Source organism: Chrysemys picta, chromosome 20 (assembly GCF_011386835.1).
Source record: "Chrysemys picta bellii isolate R12L10 chromosome 20, ASM1138683v2, whole genome shotgun sequence".
Taxonomy (NCBI): Eukaryota; Metazoa; Chordata; order Testudines; family Emydidae; genus Chrysemys; species Chrysemys picta.
Window position 1 is genome coordinate 2,429,756 of NC_088810.1, and position 20,657 is coordinate 2,450,412.

The 20,657-nt window shown below is 53.3% G+C and overlaps 2 protein-coding genes across 3 annotated transcripts in view; one reads left to right on the forward strand and one right to left on the reverse strand.

The window, feature by feature from the left end:
* The window catches only part of LOC101938176 (interferon-inducible GTPase 5-like), a 60,912-nt gene that overhangs the window by 35,297 nt on the left and 4,958 nt on the right, over positions 1 to 20,657 (reverse strand). Inside the window, exon 2 of one of the 2 annotated variants that reach the window (XM_065573975.1) lies at positions 17,209 to 18,793. The exons of the other annotated variant lie outside the window; for it this stretch is intronic. Within the exon in view, the coding sequence (XP_065430047.1) occupies positions 17,563 to 18,747 (1,185 nt within the window). The 5' untranslated portion in view covers positions 18,748 to 18,793 and the 3' untranslated portion in view covers positions 17,209 to 17,562. Of the gene's footprint in view, positions 1 to 17,208; positions 18,794 to 20,657 lie in introns of those variants that run through there. 2 annotated transcript variants of the gene reach the window in all.
* LOC135976727 (uncharacterized) lies at positions 1,573 to 11,834 on the forward strand. Its single transcript, XM_065573955.1, has 7 exons — positions 1,573 to 2,062; positions 3,214 to 3,290; positions 5,172 to 5,525; positions 6,257 to 6,604; positions 6,983 to 7,230; positions 7,896 to 8,007; positions 8,979 to 11,834. Exons 1-7 carry the CDS (start codon positions 2,040 to 2,042, stop codon positions 9,767 to 9,769), a joined length of 1,953 nt encoding a protein of 650 aa, XP_065430027.1. The 5' UTR covers positions 1,573 to 2,039; the 3' UTR covers positions 9,770 to 11,834.

Sequence of the window (20,657 nt, forward strand, 5' to 3'; positions counted from 1 at the left end):
GGGCTTAAATTGCAGCAAGGGAGGTTTAGGTTGCTACGTCAAGTAGCAGTTTTTTACAATCCGACCGATCAGTAACTACTACCAGTAGCACATTCCCATGGGGAGCAGTTTAATACACTACACCTGGCAGGGAGAGCGAAGCAGCCCCCTTGGCTGGGGAGGAGCTCCCACACCACAGGGACACACTGTAGGGTTGCCAGTGTCGGGGGAGGCACCGGGACATCAACCCGCGCCAGCCATAGGTGTAGTTTGGGGGGGCATTGCCCCCTCACTGCCCCCTCCCCCTGATTTCTGCGAGTGCCAAGCAGGGCTTGCTGTGCACAGCCTGTCCAGTTGGGAGGCAGGTTCTGTCCTTCCCATGCTGCACCAGCTCGCTCGGTGCCGCTCCCCGGCTGGGCTGGCAGCTCGGGACGCTCCCTGCCTGGTCCTGTTTCTGTATCAGGCTGAGTGCCCGTGTGGGGGCAGTGCGAGGCAGTGGGGGAGAAGAGGGATGGGATAGGACAGGGGGAAGGGAAAGGGGAGTGGAATGGGGCAGGGAGAAGAGAAGGGGGAGGGGATGGGAGAGTGGGATAGGGACAGGGAAGGGGATTGAGGAGTGGGATGGGGCAGGGGGAGGAGATGGGGGAGTGGGATGGGGCAGGGGATTGAGGAATGGGATAGGGGCAGGGGGAGGGGATAGAGGAGGGGAAGGGGATTGAGGAGTGGGATGAAGGCAGGGGGAAGAGAATGGGGAGGGGATGGGGGAGTGGGATAGGGATGGGGAAGGGGATTGAGGAATGTGATGGGGCGGGGGAGGGGATTGAGGAGTGGGATGAGGGCAGGGGGAGGGGATGGGGGAGTGGGATGGGGCAGGGGATTGAGGAATGGGATAGGGGCAGGGGGAGGGGATAGAGGAGGGGAAGGGGATTGAGGAGTGGGATGAAGGCAGGGGGAAGAGAATGGGGAGGGGATGGGAGAGTGGGATAGGGACGGAGAAGGGGATTGAGGAGTGGGATGGGGCAGGGGGAGGAGATAGAGGAGGGAGAGGGGATTGAGGAGTGGGATGGGGGCAGGGGGAAGAGAATGGGGAGGGGATGGGGGAGTGGGATAGGGACGGGGAAGGGGATTGAGGAGTGGGATGGGGCAGGGGGAGGGGATAGAGGAGGGGGAGGGGATTGAGGAGTGGGATGAAGGCAGGGGGAAGAGAATGGGGAGGGGATGGGAGAGTGGGATAGGGATGGGGAAGGGGATTGAGGAATGGGATGGGGCGGGGGAGGGGATTGAGGAGTGGGATGGGGCAGGGGGAGGGGATTGAGGAGTGGGATGGGGGCAGGGGGAAGAGAAGGGGGAGGGGATGGGGGAGTGGGATGGGGCAGGAGACCAGGCGTGGAGGGGCATGTGCCTGCCCAGGCACCCACAGCCCGGGGTGATTTGTATATTTAGAGCCCTGCCGTGGATACAAACGTGGATCTGCAGGCACCAGAAACAATGTGAATCCAACCCGTGATCCGCATCCGCACCTGCAGCAGCCAGCCACTCACACGGGCTAGCGGGGTGGGGGGGGAGTGTTGTCTTGCAGGGAAGAGGCAGTGCGAGGGTGAGGGCTGGGGGTGAGGGTGGCGCGGGGCCAACAAGCGGCCCCAGCGTGTTCTGCTCCCGGGGTCAATGTGGGTCTCACAGACACTGATCGAAACCCCTTCAATCAGTTGAAAAGTGGCTGTTTGGAGCTCCCAGAAATTAGACTTGAACTTCGCTGCATTTTGTTTCAATGGATTGTGTAGTTACTTTCAGTTTCCCTATTACTTCATCTCAGACTTACAGGAAGAGAGAGACAGAGAGAGAGAGTATCAGAGGGGAAGCTGTGTTCGTCTGGATCTGTAAAAAGCAAATTGCGTCTGATGAAGTGGACATTCACCCACGAAAGCTTATGCTCCAATACATCTGTTAGTCTTCAAGGTGCCACAGGACCCTCTGTTGCTTTTTAGAGAAAGAGAGAGACATCTGAAACAGGAAAGGATCACTCACCCTATGTCTTTACCTTCCCCGAGACCGTCCCAGGAATGGCAGCACTCAGGGGTGGAAGGTAAGAGATTTTCTGCTCCAGGGTGGGTTGGTGACATTGGTTCTCGGTGTCCTTTTAGCAGCTTCTTCGTGTCTGGAAGTGGAAGGCCCAACTGACTGAAAATGGTTGCTATGAAGGATTCCTTGAAAATAGCTTCTAGATGAGAGGTGGGCAAACTTTTTGGACCAAGGGCCACATCGGGGAAGAGAAATTCTATGGCGGGCCATGAATGCTCACGAAATTGGGGTTGGGGTGCGGGAGGGGGTGAGGGCTCTGGGTGGGTGTGGGCTCTGGGGTGGAGCCAGGGATGAGGACTTCAGGGTGTGGAGGCTTCGGACTGGGGTGGGGGAGTAGGATGCAGGGGGGAGGTGAGGGCTCCGGCTGGGGGTGCTAGCTCTGGGGTGGGGCCGGGGATGAGAGGATTGGGGTGCAGGAGGGTTGCTCTGGGTTGGGATTGAGGGGTTTGGAGGGCGGGAGAGGGATCAGGGCTGGGGCAGGGGGTTGGGCCATGGCGAGAGGCTCAGGGGTGCAGGCTCCGAGCGGCACTTACTGCAAGCAGCTCCCAGAAGCAGCGGCATGTCCCTTCTCCAGCTCCTACGCGGAGGCACAGCCAGACGGCTCTGCAGGCTGCCCCATCTGCAGGCAGTGCCCTGCAGCTCCCATTGGAGCAGGGCCACTGGAGCACGTAGGAGCCAGAGAGGGGCCATGTCGCTGTTTCCGGGAGCTGCGTGGTGCAGCCCCTGACCCTGTGCCCCAGCAGGAGCTCGAGGGCTGGCTTAAAACTTGTAGGCCGGATCCAGCCCACAGGCCGTAGTTTGACCACCCCGATCTGGCTCCATTGACTGCAATGAAACTACGGCCGATGGACCCCAGCTGGGATCTGGCCCCTTTTGCATTCAAATGCTGTTTACCCCGGTTTAGAGCTGTTCATCCTGATTCTCATTGACACCGAGTCCCCTTTACAACTCTCTGCTCACTGCACGGCCCCGGTGAAGGAGCCAGGACGTGACTGAGAATCAGGCCCAGTTAAGCAGCCAGAGTGACTCCCGGTTTGCACTGGGGTGAGTGGGGCTGCAGGGAACCCGGGGCTGCAGGGCCCGTGTGAATGTTGTTCCCAGGGGCTGGTGTCTGGAATGCAGCTAATCGGAGCATTTTCTCTCCTTCTCTCGCAGATGCGACATGGTCAGAGGCAGGATGGGAACGAGCTCTGGCTGGTCGCTGCGGTTGGTGGCTCTGTGGACGCTCTATGGTAGGTACTGCCTGTTCCTGCTTCGCTCTCCTGCTTCTATTGAGTGATCTGGTGTCACTTTAATTGTCCATTTCCCTCCTGGGTTTGCCCCTCCCCTTTTTGTTAGCTGGTCCCAGTCTGTCCCAGTGGCGCCGTTTCAGATTTTTTGGGGGGTGGGGACCAACTTTAACTGTGATTTCAAGGGGCTACTTAGGCACCTGAAAACTCCAGGTTTTTTTGCAGATAAGAAGTTAGAAATTCACTGACAGGAGCCCTGTAGCTAAATCTTTCTACAAGAAAGAAAACTATAGATACCAACCCCAATGAAAGCCATATTTTAAGTTTATATGTAAGTTTAGAACAATCAGGAGATAATACAGATTTTATTTGTGTACGAATTTTAAGTTATTTTACAGATATAATTAAAAATACAATTGGAAAATAATTGTACAATCTGCACAGTGTCTAAAATTGTGTATGTGGGTTACGTATGTGCTTTTCCATTGATACAGTTACACTGGGACAACCCCGAGAGCGCACACACCGACTCTGGTGTAAACCTGCCCTATACCAGTCTAGTGCAGTGTTACTGGGTCGTGGCACGTCAGGCACTGGGTCGCCTGGCTCAGCACCCAGCGATCCTAGCGGCGCTGGTCAGCACCGCCAATCAGGCCGTTAAAAGTGCCGTCGGCAGTGCTGCTCGGCTAACGCAGGCTAGTCCCTACTTGTTCTGACACCGCGCTCCACCCTGGAAGCGGCCAGCAATGGGTCTGACTTCTTGGAACTGGGGCCTTGGGGTCCGCAAGCTGCTCCCGCCGCGAGCACCGGCTCTGCAGTCCCATTGGCCGGGAACTGGCCAATGGGAGCTGCGGGCGGGAGGGGCACTGCCTGCGGGCAAGAACCGTGTGGAGCCTCTTCCGCACCTCCGCCAAGGAGCCGGACCTGTTGCTGGCCGCTTCCGGGGCACAGCACGGTCTGTGGTGCCAGAACAGGCGGTAAGGCTGCCTTAGCACCCCGCTGTGCTGCTGACGGGGAACCGCTGGAGGAAAGCCCACACCCAAAGCCCACATCCCAATCCCCAACCCTGAGCCCCCCCAAAACCCGGAGCCCCTTCCTGCATCCCTCATCCCCGGCCCCACCCCAGAGCCTGCACTGTCAGCCCAGAGGCCTGACCCCCTCCTGCACCCCAACTCTATGCCACAGCCCTGAGTTTCCTCCCACACCCCAAACCCCTCATCCCCAGCTCTGTTGAGTCTCAGGCATCAACAATTTTCTTCAACTGGGTCCCCAGAAAAATAGTTTGAAAACCACTGGTCTAAGGTAGTCCCCCTCATATACAGACCTAGCTATACTGGTTTTAAACCCCTTCATATCACTGCGGTTGCAGCCATGTCGACACTACACTCTTCTGCCAGCACAGGCCCTGTCTACACTGTGAACGAGGGGGCCGATTCCCCAGCTCACGGTAGTTCAGGGATCGCTGGGGCGAGTATAGAAAGCCGTGTAAATGCAGTAGCACAGACAGCCACAGCTGCAGCCAGTGGGCACATACTCAGCATGGCTAAGCCAGGCCTCTGCTGCCGCCACTTGCCACCATCCCCTGTGAGCACAGCAAGCCATCAATAAAAGCCCAGACGCTGGGATAGCCGTGTGCACAAGGGACTTCCTCCAGCCCAGCGGGGTTAACAGGGGAATTGTACGTGGCAGTGCTGTGATGCTTTTTGTTACTAATCTGTAACTGTGCACTGGCCGTGGGTCTGTGGGAATGGGGTGCACCTGTTACGGATGCACGTGTCCGACGGTGGCAGGCTTTTCAGCTCATGAGTGCAAATATTTGGGGAGGGAGAGGAAATGTGGGTTCATGGTGAAAGGCTCCCCCACCAACCTCTGCTTCCCTTTAAGGAGTCGCTGGAGCACAGCCATCCATCACAGCTCACTATGGCGAGGACATCACTCTGGACTGCACCTTCCACCACATACCGGGGGTAAAACTCCAGCGACTGAACATCACCTGGAAGATGCAAAGAGCCGAGGGAGCAGCTCTCCTGGTTCACAGCTACTATGGGCAGAGGGACCTGTGGCAGGGACAGGACAAGGTTTACCGGGACCGGACGCAGCTGTACCGAGAGGGAATCCATAAAGGAAATGCGTCCCTGAGACTCAGGGCTGTGCGCTTCCAGGACGAGGGCTCCTACCTCTGCTACGTCACCTCTGAGCTGAGAACCTCAACCCAGAAGATTTCACTGACTGTGATAAGTAGGTTTCCTCTGCCTGTGTCCCTGTCCGAGCGTCTGAGACACAGTCACTCACTGTGTACAATGTGATCACCCAGCAGAGCCAGGTCTGGCTAAAGTGCCACAATCCCCCAGCGCAGACACAAGCCATGTCTGTGCCAGCAGCGCTTTGCCTTGACTTTCAGCCACCATGTAGTGTTATGTTTTTCCACATAGGTTTAGCCCACATAAGCACCTTTGTCCCCCTCTCACGGCTGTCTCATCTAATGAGATAATAGCCTACTAGTGGTAACAGCTGTTGGAGTTGTTCCTTTCGTTCATGGGACAGAAACGTGTGCCTTTAGTTCTAAGGGTCATGGGTTCAAATCTCCCTGACAGCCCAAGCAGAGGGCTGGTGATGTTCTAGGTCTTCTTGTGGATGTGAATTTTGAAGGAAATGGTAGGTGGGTGCAAACTTTTTACTGCACAGAAAATGTGAAGTAGTGTAACGTTGTTAGTCTTCTCAGTAACGTGGAAGGTCTCTGTGTGTGTTGTGCTTGTGTGTTATGTAAGTGTGGTGAGTTGGGAGTGTTGTAAATGTTATATTTATAGAGGGTGTATTGGGTGTCTATTCTGTTGTGTGCATGTTACGAGTGTGGCATGTTTGTTTGTGTTACCATTGCTGGTTGGTTTCTATAAAATAGAATGAGAAATGTGACAAAAAGTTGCCTCTGGAGCTGGGGTAAATAATCCTGAGCCTTGTTTCTCGTTCAGGGGAGAGTGAAATGGAGTCTCCCATCGTAGCTCAGCTGGGGCAGGACGTCATCCTGAGCTGCCCCTTTGAATTTGGATTAAACCTCCAGCCGTTGAACATCACCTGGAAGAAGGAAGAAGCCGAGGGGCCGGATCTCCTGGTTCACAGCTATTATAACGGGATGGACACGTTGCAGAGACAAGATGTTGCTTACAAGGACAGAACACAGCTCCACCCGGAGAGATTCCCGCAGGGAAATGCGTCCCTGACGTTACGGAGAGTTCGCAGCCAGGATGAGGGATTCTACATCTGCCATGTCAAGCCGGATCTGGGGCGGTTTTCTGTGCGGATGCAAGTTACAGTGGAAGGTACGGGACAGTGTATAGTACAAGCCCCGAGGGGTTTTCCTACACTTGAGAAAAATGCTTGAGATTAGCTACCTCGATGTGACTGTAACCTTTTCCCAGCCTCGGCAGGTTCTACCTCCATAGCTCTGGTCCAGGGTGTCCCTGCTTCCCCCTAGGGTCAGTATGAGCCACACGTGCATTGCTGGGTTCTGACCCCACCACAGCCACACAAGGAAGAGGCCTTGCGGATACCTCAACGAAAGCTGCTGCTTAATGTGCAGGGGCAGGGGAAAAACGAAGCAGACGTTAGACTGCACAAGGGGTGGGAAGGGAAGGGCTGAGAATGTGCCAATAGCATCGATGAGAGTTTTTATTTTGTTTTCTGTTTGTCTTTTACAGGCTCTGTGAGGGAGCAGCCATCACTAGATGTGTACTATGTCTTCTTGTGTTTAGCTCTATTATTATTAGTTATACCGTATATTATCATTAAGTGCCGTCCTTCCCTAGTTCGAAAATTCAAGTCTTTTCAGGGTGGGTCCCAACAGAACCAGCAGGAGGGCAGGGACCAGTCTGAGTCAAACCCATTGACAGCCAACGAGTCATCAAATCCAAACACATTCCTGCCACCACCTGCCAGCTCCTTCCTGGTGAGGCTCAAGACATTTTTGTTTCCTTCCTGTTTGCATGTGCTGGGGGGTGTTATGGGGTTGGGTTGCTGGGTGACAAGGGGGATTCTTAGATCGGTACAAATATTTGGTTTTGCTTTAAACGGTGGCATTGTTTCCTGGTTGGTTTTGTTATTGGTATTGTTAGTTATTATGGAGCAGCAGCAGCCGGGAGACCCACGTCCTGTACACGGGGGGATGATGGCGGGATATGGGGGAGGATTGCAAAAGTTGAGCAGCAGCAGAAGGTACAGACCACAGCACGTACTAGGGGAACAAGAACCTGCAGGGGGGAGGTTGACCTTGTGGTCAAGCTTCTCCCAAGTTGGGTTCAATTTCCAGTTTTGCCATATATAGCAAACCCCTCTGGAAGGGCCTTTCAATAGGAATTTGCTCCTTGGTCCTTCAGTGCTGGCTCTGACCAGATAATCTGCCAAGTGCCAGCTATGTCACACGTGCAGCATTTAAATCATAGGGGGGGAGTGAAATGCACAAAGGGACATGTGGTGGTATAACTAACAAGGTGTCACTTAGAGAGCGTTCTCTTTCTGCAATGCCAAACACTTCATGTGTCGTGCACAGTGCTGCGGATCCATAGCTCCTAACACAGATTTTCTTTCCTCTCCCCAAATGTGAATCTTTTCTAGGAGACAGACTTGCACTCACAGTCCAATGGAGAGGCTACCACCACACACCGGAGAGGCTCTGAAGTCGTGACACCAGGTTCTCATGGTGACACACAGTCTTCCAGCTCCTTGGGTAAAATATTGTGTTTTTTCTTGCTTTGGGGGTTTATAACCAAATCAGCCAGTGGCATTAGCAGCACTTGATGTTTAGCTGAACTAAGAAGGGACAGAGTCATTAGTTTATTAGGATCAGGAATGGTTCAAGCTGGTGCAAGATAGAGGAAAATGCGCCAAATCCAGGACTACAGTGATTTAAACCCGCTGAGGATCTGGTCCTGGGCACGTCAGTATCCTTGGGAGGGCAAGTTCCGAGATCATGGTTAAAATTTTCAAAAGGGCCAAAGTGACTTAGGAGCCTGAATCCTATTTTCAAGGATGTCCAAGGCACTTTGGAACCTAACTTGCATTGACTCTCAGTGAAAGCAGAACTGATTTAAGTGACAGGCAGGACTAGTTCTACCATCCAGTGACTGGGGAGGGGGAGAATTGAGTATTTTGGGGCCCCCGGGATATTGCTCTTTAAAAAAGAAACAGCCATCCAGGAGTGCAGAGGCAAATTCGACCCCTGGAAAATCTTCGATTTTAACAATTTAAGAGAGTAAAATTTGGCCCCAGTGTCAGTATTTTGCTGTGATTTATATAAAGGATGAAACCTCTATAATGTGCTGCAATTCCACTTCTTAGCACTGGATAACTTTGTACATAAAAGGGCTGTCCTGACGATGGGTTGGGGGCCCTTGACAATTGTTTGTCTTTGCGGGGTGGGAAGCGGGACAAATGTGCCAGGCCTGGGGAAAGAACAACCAGGCCCCACAAGTCCAGAGCTTCTAGGGAATTCAGTAAAGATTCGAGAGCTTTGCTGAATCAAGGTCATACAGAGCTGGAGCTCTCGCATGTGACAAAAGCAGCCGTCCTTACATGTCATCAAAATCGTGTTGCCTATTGACTAGAGACGCTATTGAGTGTAGCTGTTGCTTTTGATTCTATACTGCCTGTGGAAACGAATCTATCCATAACCGAAATGTATCGTTCCCTTTCCTTAAGACTGTCAGCCAAAGGAGCATGAACAACAAGGAAGAACTGCTACAGATGTGGTTTGGGAAGATTTCGACATGCTCTCTGAAGGAGAAATTGCAGAACTCAAAGCTGCTGTTGCAACAAATAACCCCTCAGGGCTGGCTTCCACGCTGCAAAACATCAGTGAGGCAGTCAAGAATGAAAAGCTCGAAGTTGCTGTAGTTGGAGAGTCGGGATCTGGAAAGTCGTCTTTTATCAATGCCACCCGGGGTCTGAAAGAACATGATGCAGGTGCTGCTGAGACTGGGGTGGTGGGAGAAATGATGGTGGAGCCCAAGGGTTATTCACATCCCGAATACCCCAACGTAACGCTATGGGACCTGCCAGGGATCGGGACAATGAATTGTCCCTCAGACACTTTCTTTAAGCAGCGTCACTTCAGACAGTGCGACTTGGTCATTATCATCTCCTGTGAGCGCTTCACAAACACCGACGCCAGACTTGTGGAGGAGATTCGAATGCTGGAGAAGATGTTTTACTTTGTCCGTTCCAAAGTGGACTTGGACATGGTGTCTGCACAGAGGAGAAAAGTCCATGAGGAGAGAGCCCTACAGACAATTAGAGAGGAGTGTATAAGGCACCTGGGAGGAGAAACAGACGTTTTCCTTATATCCAGCTGGGACCCTGAGAAGTTTGATTTCCCCCGCCTGCAGCGAACGTTAGCCGAGGAATTCCGCCGTCACAGGGCGCGTGGTTTGCAGCGGGCTCTCTCAAAGAGTTCTTTGCCCATTTTGAAAAAAATAAAAGTGTCATTGTAGGAGGCAGAGCAGATATGGGGACAAAATCTACTCAGGTAGCTCCAATTTACACCACCAGATTATTTGGCCCATGTCCTATTTTTGTGTCCCTCTGCCAGCGAAATCAGGTGCCTACGATTTACTGAGAGTCCCACTGGCCAGGGAGTCACAGTTCTTTCCCCGCTCCCCTGGTGTTCTGGGGGAGGGTTGGTGTGATGGTTTGAGGAGCTGTCTCTGGACCTTCTGAATTGTGGGTGATGCATGAAATTGTATCACCCGGTCGTAGGAAGCCGGATCCACCTCTGCCGACAGTGCACGCAGCAGACACACGCCGGGAAGGTACTTGACACTCAGCCATGGCACTTTGACCATTATCGCTCTGCTAAAGAGCTGCAGCCTATGGGAGAAAGCAACAGTTTTATCTTCCCTGCCCAGAGGGAAGGGAGAAATTACACAGGTCTTAGTGCCCGGGTCAATTGACTTGGACGGGCTCTGCAAGGCTAAGAATAGCCATGTAGACATGCCCGCTTGGCAGAGGCACTATTTACAGAGGGAGGGCACCTGCCCCTCCCCCACCCCAGGTTCCTATCGCAATGGAGTGCAAACAGGAAGAGGAACTGCTGCTCCGTGCTCCCCTGAAGGCCGTGGGTGGGGTCTGAGAAGTTGCTGCTGGCACAGGGCTGTCCCCGCCCCCGCCTGTCCCGCCCCGGGCTGTGGGAAATGTAAATTCCCCAGCTATGTCCTGTGTGGCTGAGAGCTGTCAGCATGGCTCTGTGCGCCCCCACCCTGAGCAGAGTGGGTATAACGAGATCCCCACATGCCCCCTCCGGCTGGGCGGCTGAGAGCCTGGGCACCCATTAGCCCCCCTGCCAGCCCCCGCAGCCAGCAGCAGCGCTCGCAGCCCCGGCACCAGTGGGCACTCAAAGCCCTTCCTGTGGGGAAATAGCTCCTCGGTCCCCGCGGGTGGGATGGGAGCCAGGGGAGGGCAGGTCCTGGGCAGCCTTGGCCCAGAGAAGGGACCTGGTGAGAGCTGAGCTCCAGGAGTCTCCCCCACAAAGCCGGGCAGTTTTATTTCCAGTGTCACCGTCGGTGCTGCCCTGAGACGTTTCAGTCGCTCCTGATGGAAACCAGAGGGTGTTATTGTCTGTACCTCGGCGTCTCCATCAGCAAATACAAATGGGTTCTTCCTTCAGTTAGTCTATGGACCTCTGGGACATTTTTTTTTTAACGGTTCCTGGAGGGTTCTTAATCGTCCCTGGTTATTACAGCCTTAGAAGTGGTCACTTTCCTAACTTCCTTAGTGTCTGAGTATGCCCTAAAAATACATTGTTTAGAGGGCAAATTTTCTTAACATTTAAGACGTCTCGTGTCAGATTGTATTTTCATTAAGGCACAGTTAAGAATGACCCAGTTGGGTCACTTGTTTGTATATAGCTGGTTTGTCTGCCTGAGAGAGAATTTTGGGTTTGATTTTTTTGATACTTTTAGATCCTTACTAATATGTGTGAACCAGGACAGTGTGTGTTGCTTCTGCCTGGCCAGCTGGGTTTGTTAGTATCATGGGAAGAGATATGGGATAGAGCTAATGTGTTACAGCGCATGATGGGAAAGTAATCTATGAGCATTCACTGGGAGGCTGCCTTGCTCCTTTCTCAAGCCAAGGTCAACCAACCAGTTAGGAGGGGCATGGTGGATGCAGGGGGTGCAGACATAAGAAATGCTAAAAGCCTGGCCTCGGCCAGAAAACAACCTCACTCCTTACCCCTCCCATGGGATACAAGAGAGGTAGGACAAAGACCCCAGACATACAACCCCCCAGAATGGAGCATGACCATAAGTTGTAAGGGGTGTGACTAAGCACGTGCATTGCAGGTATATTGGGGCCTGCTAAGAAGGAGGTGGTGGGAATGGGGAACAGGGACACGGGCTGGGCTCTGCGGCATCGGAGCTGGGAAGGGGGACACGGGGTAAACGCTGTGCGGCATCAGAGCTGGGAAGGGAACGCTGGGGAACAGACTGTGCCGGCGTGTAGAGCTCTGGATATATGTGCTTGGAACTAACCCCAATAAACATCTTATTGCCTGCACTTGGGACTTCTGCTTTCTATCTGCATGACAAGAACCAGGGGAGGGGGTGAAACGAAACCCCTCTAACATCACTGTAGATACATACTCAGGATTCCTATATTCCATAATAGAACCAAACAGTTTCCAGAGGCTAAAAGTTCAATTCTTAAATTGGTTTTCATTTGTGCTGGAGAACTAGCAAATGCATTGTATAAATAGATTACAATAAGACTTTATTTCTAGTTACTGAGTAACTTAATAAGAAAAGAACACACATTGCCATTGGAAAAAGTCATTTTTTTATATATTGGAAATACACCTTCAGATGTGTCAGAGCTGATGGGAAACCCATGTTGGCCAATCTATTGTAATATTTTCTTTCCAATTATCACTTGAATAGCTTTTTGGCCATCCTTTTTATTTAGATCGTGCCAAAACAAAATTGTTCTCTAATTTGTTAGTCATTCCATGTTTCAGAAGAATGTTTGAGGAGAAACACAACTACTTTAGACTTCTTAACTTTTTCACGAGGAATGAGATACACACATTAAAAGTGCACATATTTGCTTGCTTATAATTTTCCAAAAGGTAATATAAATGAAAATAAAAAAGTATGGGAGTGTTTGAGGGGGATTGGTGTGACGTGGTAAGGACAATGATATTGAACAAATATGCTGCATGAATTTTATTTAGCGGTTAAAGTTATTAATTCTTTATTAAGGCTCCAAACCTGATAAATGAAAGTAAATGCAAAGTGATGCCGTAAGGGGTCGGACTCACCCCGCGGCGCCTCCTGCTGGTTATGCTGGGAATTAGCTCAATCCAGCCACCAGAGCGCCCTCTGCAGGCCAGTGATCCGCCTTGTGATCCTCCCAGGACCCCGGTACCCCTTGCTCTGGGTGCGGCCCTCTGGCAATACCCACACACTAGATCTCCCCTCCTAGGGGAACCCCTACCCACTAACCCCACCTCGCCTCAGTGTAGGGCCACTGCCAGTCACCAATTAGCCCCGCTCCCTGGGGCAGACTGCAGTATAGGCCACTCATCACAGGCAAGGGTGGGTTTGGACCTGCTGCCTTGGCCTAGCCCTGGGCTGCCCTCTGCAACCCCCAGTACCTTTGGCCTTCTGCTAGGCCACAGCCTGGGGCTTTCCAGGCTGGCGCTCCCCAGCCTTTCCCCAGCCCTGTTCCACTCAGGTACCCTGCCCTAAGCTCCCTGCAGTCAGGCCCGTCTCTCTCTGAGTGCAGCAAGAGACTGCTAAGGGCCTGGCTCCCAGCCTCTTTATACGGCCGGCTGGGCTCTGATTGGGGCGTGGCCCATCTGCAGCCGCTTCCCCAATCAGCCCAGCTTTTAGAGCTACAGCGTTCAAGCCCTCCCGGGCCACTTTTTAAACCCCTCTGGGCAGGAGCGGTATCCACCCCGCTACAGATGCACATTGGAAAACATAATCCCAGTTATACATACAAAATGAGGGGGTCTAAATTAGCTGTTACCACTCAAGAAAGAGATCTTGGAGTCATTGTGGATAGTTTTCTGAACACATCCACTCAATGTGCAGCGACAATCAAAAAAGCAAACAGAGTGCTGGGAATCATTAGGAAAGGGAAAGATAAGAAGACAGAAAATATCTTATTGCCCCTATATAAATCCATGGTGCGCCCACCTCTTGAACACTGCTTGCAGATCTGGTCACCCCATCTCAAAAAAGATCTATTGGAATTGGAAAATGTACAGCGAAGGGCAACAAAAGGGTGAGGGGGATGGGACAGCTTCTGTATGAGGAGAGATTAATAAGACTGGGAATTTTCAGGTTGGAAAAGAGATGACGAAGGAGGGAATAAGATGGAGGTGCATAAAATGTTGACTGGTGTGGATATAGTGAATAAAGAAGTGTTATTTACTCCTTCCCATAACCCAAGATCTAGGGGTCACCAAATGAAATTAGTACGCAGCAGGTTTAAAACAAACATAAAGAAGTATTTCTTCACACAACGCACAGTCAACCTGTGGAACTCTTTGCCAGGGGATGTTGTGAAGGCCAAAATTATAACAGGGTTTAAAAAAGAACTAGCTAAGTTCATGGAGGTTAGTTTCATCTACAGTTATTAGCCAGGATGGGCAGGGATGGTGTCCCTAGCTCTGTTTGCCAGAAGCTGGAAATGGGCGAGAGGGGATGGATCACTTGGTGATTCCCTGTTCTGTTCATTCCCTCTGGAGCACCTGGCATAGATGGACCATTGGTCTGACCCAGTCTGGCCCTTCTTATGTTCTTATGGTACTTCAAGGCTTGGGGTTGGGAATATCTTGCTGTATTGTCTCCTAATTGTTCTAAACTTACATATAAACATAAAATATGGCTTTAATTGGTGGTTGTATTTATATTTTTTTCTTTCTTTATATAGGAATTAGGTACAGTGCTCCTCTCAGCTAATTTCTAAGTTGTTATCTCCCAAAAAACCTAGAGTTTTCAGGTGCCTGAGTAGCTCCTCGAATCAAGGTTAAAGTTGCCCCCACCCCTGACATCTAAAATGGTGGCGCTGCCAGACACACAGCAAGAGACAGCCGAGATCTTGGCCCCGTCATGCCGGGTGCTGAACAAACACAGCCGGAGACAGTCCCTGCCCCTAAGAGTTTACAAACAGACAAAAGGTGGGAGGGGAAATGGAGGCACAGAGCGAGACCCCAAGCAGGCCAGAAACACACCCTGTGTCTCCTGACTCCAAAGCTAGTGGGATAACAAACCGCATCCCTCGCTTCCTCTCTCAGTCTTTTATCTCTGCTTCCTTGTTCACCATTCAGCAGCAGGCTCCGTGCCGCCTGGGATGGGGCGCTCCCGGGGGGCTGCACAGGTCCTGGCATCTCAGCTCAGCGGCGCTAGCCTACAGGAAAAGAAAATCTGGGCCTGGCAGCTCTGCCATCTGTGTGGTCTGCTGCGGGAGCTACTGCTCCTTTCCCTGCAGCCCTAGGGACGCATTTTCACAGTGGGGGCAGAGCCAGGGGTGCGCAAATTTCTGCATCCTCCTGTTCTCCTCTGTCCCAAGCCTCCCGCCAGAGTAGCCTGGGGACCTCGAGAAGACGGTCGCTGATAGAAACACTGTGTGTATCGCTATTAATGCTGTAGGTTTCCCGCCTAGGAAATGGGTTTGAGTCCCTCCCTCACTGTTCAGTTTGCGTCATATCTCCTTCGGCGCCCTGAGCCAGCCAGTCCCCACTGGGGGCTGGATTGGGGCCGGCGCCTCCTAGAGGGGAAAGGCCCCGTTTCCCGTTCCCCACTTCCCGAGCCAGCCAGTCCTCTCCTCAATAGGTCATTTCAAGCAATAGCACTACAGACCACGTGATAGCTGATGGTTTATACCTTTAAAAGGTAATTGCTTGACCTGCTCACACGGGCCAGTGTGACTCTACTGTAATGTGTATGTTCAGTAGTCTGTGTGTTCTCCTCTTGTCAGACTTGTTTTATACTCCACTAAACATGCGTGTTTTGGGATTAAGCGTCTGTGTTTCCGAACCTCGTCACTCACAGAAGACTTTGCATTAATTCAGAATAGTCTATTGAGCAGTTGTGACGAAGTGGGGGGTTTTCTTGTTTTCTGTGGAGTTTCAATGGTTTGCATGCGGAGGGGGTGGGACTCAGTTTCCCTGGGTGTTACTGGTTTAACGAGGGGAGGGGGGAGGGAGTTTGTTTTGCAGAGGACCGGAGAGAGGACGTGGGGACCCAGCCGGTGGCCTGGAGGATGGATACCCCAGCGACCGGTGACCTGGCGACCTGGTGCAATGGGCTGCAGAGTGAGGACCCTGTGACTTAACCAGCCGGTTCCGGCCAGAGGACAGAAGAGGGGAGAGGAGGCCCCGGTTTACGACCCTGTTTACCTGGAGAGAAGACAATGGACAGAGGCGGGGCCTGGGGCCGGGGGTATCAGATGCCCAGCTGGGAGCAGGGGGGGCTCAGGGCTGGAGAGGGGGAGCAGGCAGAGCCCACCTGGATGCAGAGAGACTGGGATGTGCTGGGCTGAGGGAGGCCAGGCCTGAGGGTCAGAGAGTTTCCTGTGCTGTGTTCAACTCTCAATAAACCCTCCTGTTTCATGCTGGCTGAGAGTCACTCCGGTCTAGAGAACAGGGTTGCATCAACCCCTTCGGGGGTGGAGGCCCCCGGGGGTCCAGAACGAGTGGACTCCCTGAGATGGCCCACAGCAGAGACAGACGTGCTAAGGCTCAGAGAGGTGCGGCTCCAGGAGGTGGAGGGGCCTGACCCCGAGAGAGAGTGGACCCCCGAGAAGGGCTGTCGCACTGAAAGGGGCACCCCCCCCACAGACCGCACGGGGCCAAGAGTGGGCACGATCTGTGAGTCCGTGACAGCAGTCTAAACAAGTCATTGTATGACATTTTAGTTTGCACTGACTTCGCTTTTCTGTAGCCTGTTGTAAAACTAGAAAACGTCTAAATGAGTTGATATACCCCCTGGAAGACCTCTGGGTACCTGTGACAGGGCAGAGTGGCCCCGCACTGGTACCGCAGGAGTTAACCCTTTCTTCCTAGCACAGGAAGCCACGCCCCGAAAGCTCTGCTGGGCATGCTCCAACTGGAGAACAGGTATAAAAGCCGGCAGACCAGCTCAGTCGGGGCTGACCGCTGGAGGAGAAGGACACACGCACGCCGCTAGCTCCTGAAGAGGGAGAGCCTGCGCGCCAGGATCCAGGAGACAGCCAAGCTAAGGCACTACCTGAGACCTCGATGGAGGATGTCCCAGGGGAGGACCAGACCGGAGGACCCCCCGCAGCAGATGAACTGGTACTCACGGTAGGAAGTGACCCAGGGGAACTCTAGAGACAAACGGCGTTAGAGCTGTATTGACGCTCGGCGTGTTGCGGGCGGATCCCTGCCGAGTGAGTGGCAAGGAGAGCTTGCCACTACCAGGGCCCTGGGTCGGGGCTCAGTGGAGAGGGCGGGCCCGGGTCATCCCTACCCCCTTACCCCTGAACCGTGAGGGATCCTAGAGACTCCGGCCACGAGGCTGCGCTACCCCCTGCTCGTAAGGAGGGGGTGTATGGACTCTGGCTGCTAGCCCGCGCTACCCTGCTCGTAAGGAGGGGGTGTATGGACTCTGGCCGCTAGCCCGCGCTACCCTGCTCGTAAGGAGGGGGTGTATGGACTCTGGCCGCTAGGCCGCGCTACCCCACTCAACAGAGCCGATGGGGGGGGGGAAGGACGCCGTAGCCGACCGCCCGCAGGGAGGCGGACGTAAGGGGTGCTGCGGTCCCAGGCTCGCCACAGTACCCCTGGTTGAGAATCACTGGTCTGTGATGTCCCACAATGGCCTGTTTGGAACAATAAGCCTTCCTGATGGGCAGGAGATAACCCCTCCCGGGGCAAACCAGTATTTCACACCTCATGAGGTTTCTTTCCTGACTGGATTTACAGTTTCAGAGCAAACATTTTTACAGAGCCCTCAAGTATTACCTTGTATATCGCAGGGGATACAGACATTAAAAGTGAGATTCACGCAGGCAGCAACTCACAAGTATTTCCTAACGTCTGAACACATTTTTGTATGCTTAACAGCTATATTAACAGTCCTCACACACAGACTGGTTTCCAGCTACGAATTTGTTAGGGCTGAGGCCTAGAGTCTTGGCATGAGCTGGCATCTGGTCTGCCAGTGTCACACCTGCCTCCAGCCGAGATTGGATTGGTTGGTTTTTTTTCATGCATTACAGACAAATTGATTTCTTGGTGATGTTGTTTTGACTTTTACTCTTCTCCCTCCAAAGCCTTTGCCAGGACTCTTTGGGTATCTTCAGCAAGGTCGCTTATAAAGTTATTAAGCATAAACACTGTTGTGCCAAAAGAAACCTGTGCAGAAAACAGTGACCCGACCACTGGCATACTCCAGGCAAAGTAAGTCAGATACGTCACTCCCTCACCTGCACACTTCTCCAGCAGCTTCAGTACAAGGTCAGTTGTTATTTCTGTGGCCAGTGGAGACCTTATCACGGCCTTCAGATCTTCCTCCCGCTTCCCAACCTGCTCAGCGAGTGCAGAGAGGGAGTCAGAATTCAGGCCAAACTTTTTGCAGTAATTTCTCATGCAATCCACCAAGGCAGCTGTGTCGGCAACAAGAGAAAGACCCGGAAGAAGAATTGCACGAGGACCGCCCGACAAGGTAGCTGATTTCCGTGTGGTCTTCTGCATGTCTGTTTTCTTCTCTTGCAGGGTCCTGCATGAGATATCTAGCAGGTTTTGAAACATAGCATGGCGGAGTTCTTTATCCAGTTTCTCCTTCAGGAGGGGAAAATCATGCTTGTCAGATTCCCAGCTGGAGAGGAGAAAAACCTGAGGGTCATTCACTCCTGCTCTTTGTAGATGGGCTTGACAGTTTTCTCTGATCTGCTGCAGGGTTCTCGCCTCACTAAAGTTTATTTTTCTCTTTTCAGCCCCCAAGTCTTGGTCCACTTTGGAGCGCACAAAATAAAACTTCTTCATGTTCTCCTGGATCTTCCGTGCCAGGTTGGCATGGATATGTCTGAAGCGTGTAGCAGTGACAATAAGGAAAAAATCATATCCTGAGAAGTATGTATCAGTCATCTTGTGTTCAACTGACTGAAAATGTTGTGTTCCAATTCCTGGAAGATCCCATAAGAAAACGTTAGGGTATTCAGGATGTGAATATAGGGTTGACCAATCTGTTGTTTCCACCATCCCGACCTCAGCGGCGCCTATATCATCATCAGCTAAGCCCAGGAAGGCATTGATAAACGATGACTTTCCAGAGCCCGACTCTCCAACGACGGCAATGTTGAATAATCCGGGTGACTTCATCATCCGCTGCGCTATCGAAGCTGCTTCTTTAAGGTTTCCTCCTTGGACAGCAGCTTTGAATTCTTCTTCGCTCATAGTGGGAGATTTATTCCCAACCACGACTGGGTCAATGGACATTTACTGAGCCTTCCTGGGAGCTGCTCAATCGACCTCAGCTGCCTGCCTTTTAAAAGGAGAACAAATATTTCAGTTATTAAAAATAAATGGAATGAATCTCCCGTGTGACCCTGCTGTTATATCTACCATACGTCCTCAAGACCTAGGCCCAGATCCTGGAGCTACGGCTGTTTTATCCCAGCTGGGAATCTGTCCCCAGTCTCCCCAGTGGAACTACGGCCCATTGACCCCAGCTGGGATCTGGCCCCATTGACTCCAATGGAGCTACGGCCCATTGACCCCAGCTGGGGAGCTGCCCCTTAATTATTGTATTATTAGGACTATTATATTTTGGCCAAGCAAAGTGAGGTCCTACATGCAACTTGATGGCATTTCTCTGTTTGTCTGTCCATTGGACAAGCAGAATGGGGAAATAGACACACTGGGTTCGTCTACACGGCAATAAGACACCCATGGGTGGCCCGTGTCAGCTGACTCGGGCTCCGGGGGCTTGGGATGAGGAGCAATAAAATTACAGTGCAGACGTCTGGGCTTGGGCAGGATCCCGGGCTCTGGGCCCCGCGGGGGACACGGACCAGCTGCAGATGTTTTATTGCAGTGTAGACATACCCACTGAGTCATCGGCGCCGACTCTGTGGGTGCTCCGGGGCTGGAGCACCCACAAGGAAAAATTGGTGGTTGCTCTGCACCCACCGGCAGCTCCCCGCCCAGCTCACCTCCGCCTCCGCCTTTTCCCCTGAGCACACCATGTGCCCGCTTTTTCCCCCTAGGTCCCAACACTTGTGCCTTGAAACAGCTGTTTCGCCCAGCTGGGAGGGAGGGGGGAGAAGGGGGAACTCGGCACGCTTGGGGAAGAGGCGGGGCTGGGGCGGGGATTTGGGGAAGGAGTCTAATAGGGGCAGGGAGGAGGTGGAGTTGTGGCAGAGACTTTGGGGAAGGAGTTGGAATGGGGACAGGAGTGGGGAAAGGGTGGAGTCGGGGCAGGGCTGGGGGTGAGGGGGCGCGAGCACCCACCGACTCGTGCTGGGAGGCAGTTTCCCCCCAGCCCCACAAGCCGGCTTCTGGCCCCCACAGACCTTGGGTGCAGCCCCTCCCCCCCAGGGCTAATGCCCCACCACGGGGGGCTGCATAGGGCACCACAGTATCTAGGGATGGCCCTACTGGGCCCCTCCAGGCATGTGAGTCCGGAGTGGGGCAGGCCGAGCTCCCGCTCTGTCCTGGCCGGTTCTGCCGTTTCCGAGGGGCCAGAGGGATCCTTGCCCGGCCCCAGCAGTGCTGCGGGATCAGCCCATGCATGAACATAGGCACTTCCAGCCGGCCCCCCGGAGAGCGTGGCTGGGGGGCAGGAAGGGCGCGGGGCAGTGGGTCTGTGGGGGGTCTGTGGGGGGCAGTGGGAGTTCTGGGGAGGGTACTCCTGGGGGAATGAAAACAGATCCCCTGCAGCTGAGAATGCCCAGGGGCTTAGCTTGGGGGGCAGTGCCCCCAAACAGGGGCAAGGCATGGGGGGCACACGGAGCCTCCCCCCTTTCTGCAAGCACAGAGCTGCCAGGCTGAAAAAAGAAGGGGCTGCTCAGAAGATGCCACTTTCTGGGTCCTAGTGCTGGTTGCGCTCCCCTTCTGTGTGCTGGGAGCCTCCTGTTTTCTGTACAACAGTGAGTGCCTATGGGGGGGAAGGGCAGGGACAGGCTGGGGCTAGGGGGAAAGAGTCAGTGGGGAAGGAAGGGGGTGGGGTGGGGAGGAGAAGGGGGTGGGGGAAGCGGGGGCTGGGGAAAGAGGCAGTGGGGATGAAGGGGGTGGGGTGGGGAGGAGATGGGGCAGTGGGGAAGGGGCATAGGATGGGGAAGAGAAGGGGATGGTGGACATGGGGGCAGGGGGGAAGCTGGAGCCCAGCATGTGGCATCCCCTTGGCA

What these genes read in the sequence shown, in the direction of transcription:
- LOC135976727 (XM_065573955.1), top strand. Translation starts at nt 2,040, where the DNA reads ATGGCAGCACTCAGGGGTGGAAG. An exon ending in GATTTCACTGACTGTGATAA is followed by an intron (nt 5,526 to 6,256) that starts GTAGGTTTCCTC and finishes TTTCTCGTTCAG; the next exon opens with GGGAGAGTGAAATGGAGTCT. An exon ending in CACCTGCCAGCTCCTTCCTG is followed by an intron (nt 7,231 to 7,895) that starts GTGAGGCTCAAG and finishes AATCTTTTCTAG; the next exon opens with GAGACAGACTTGCACTCACA.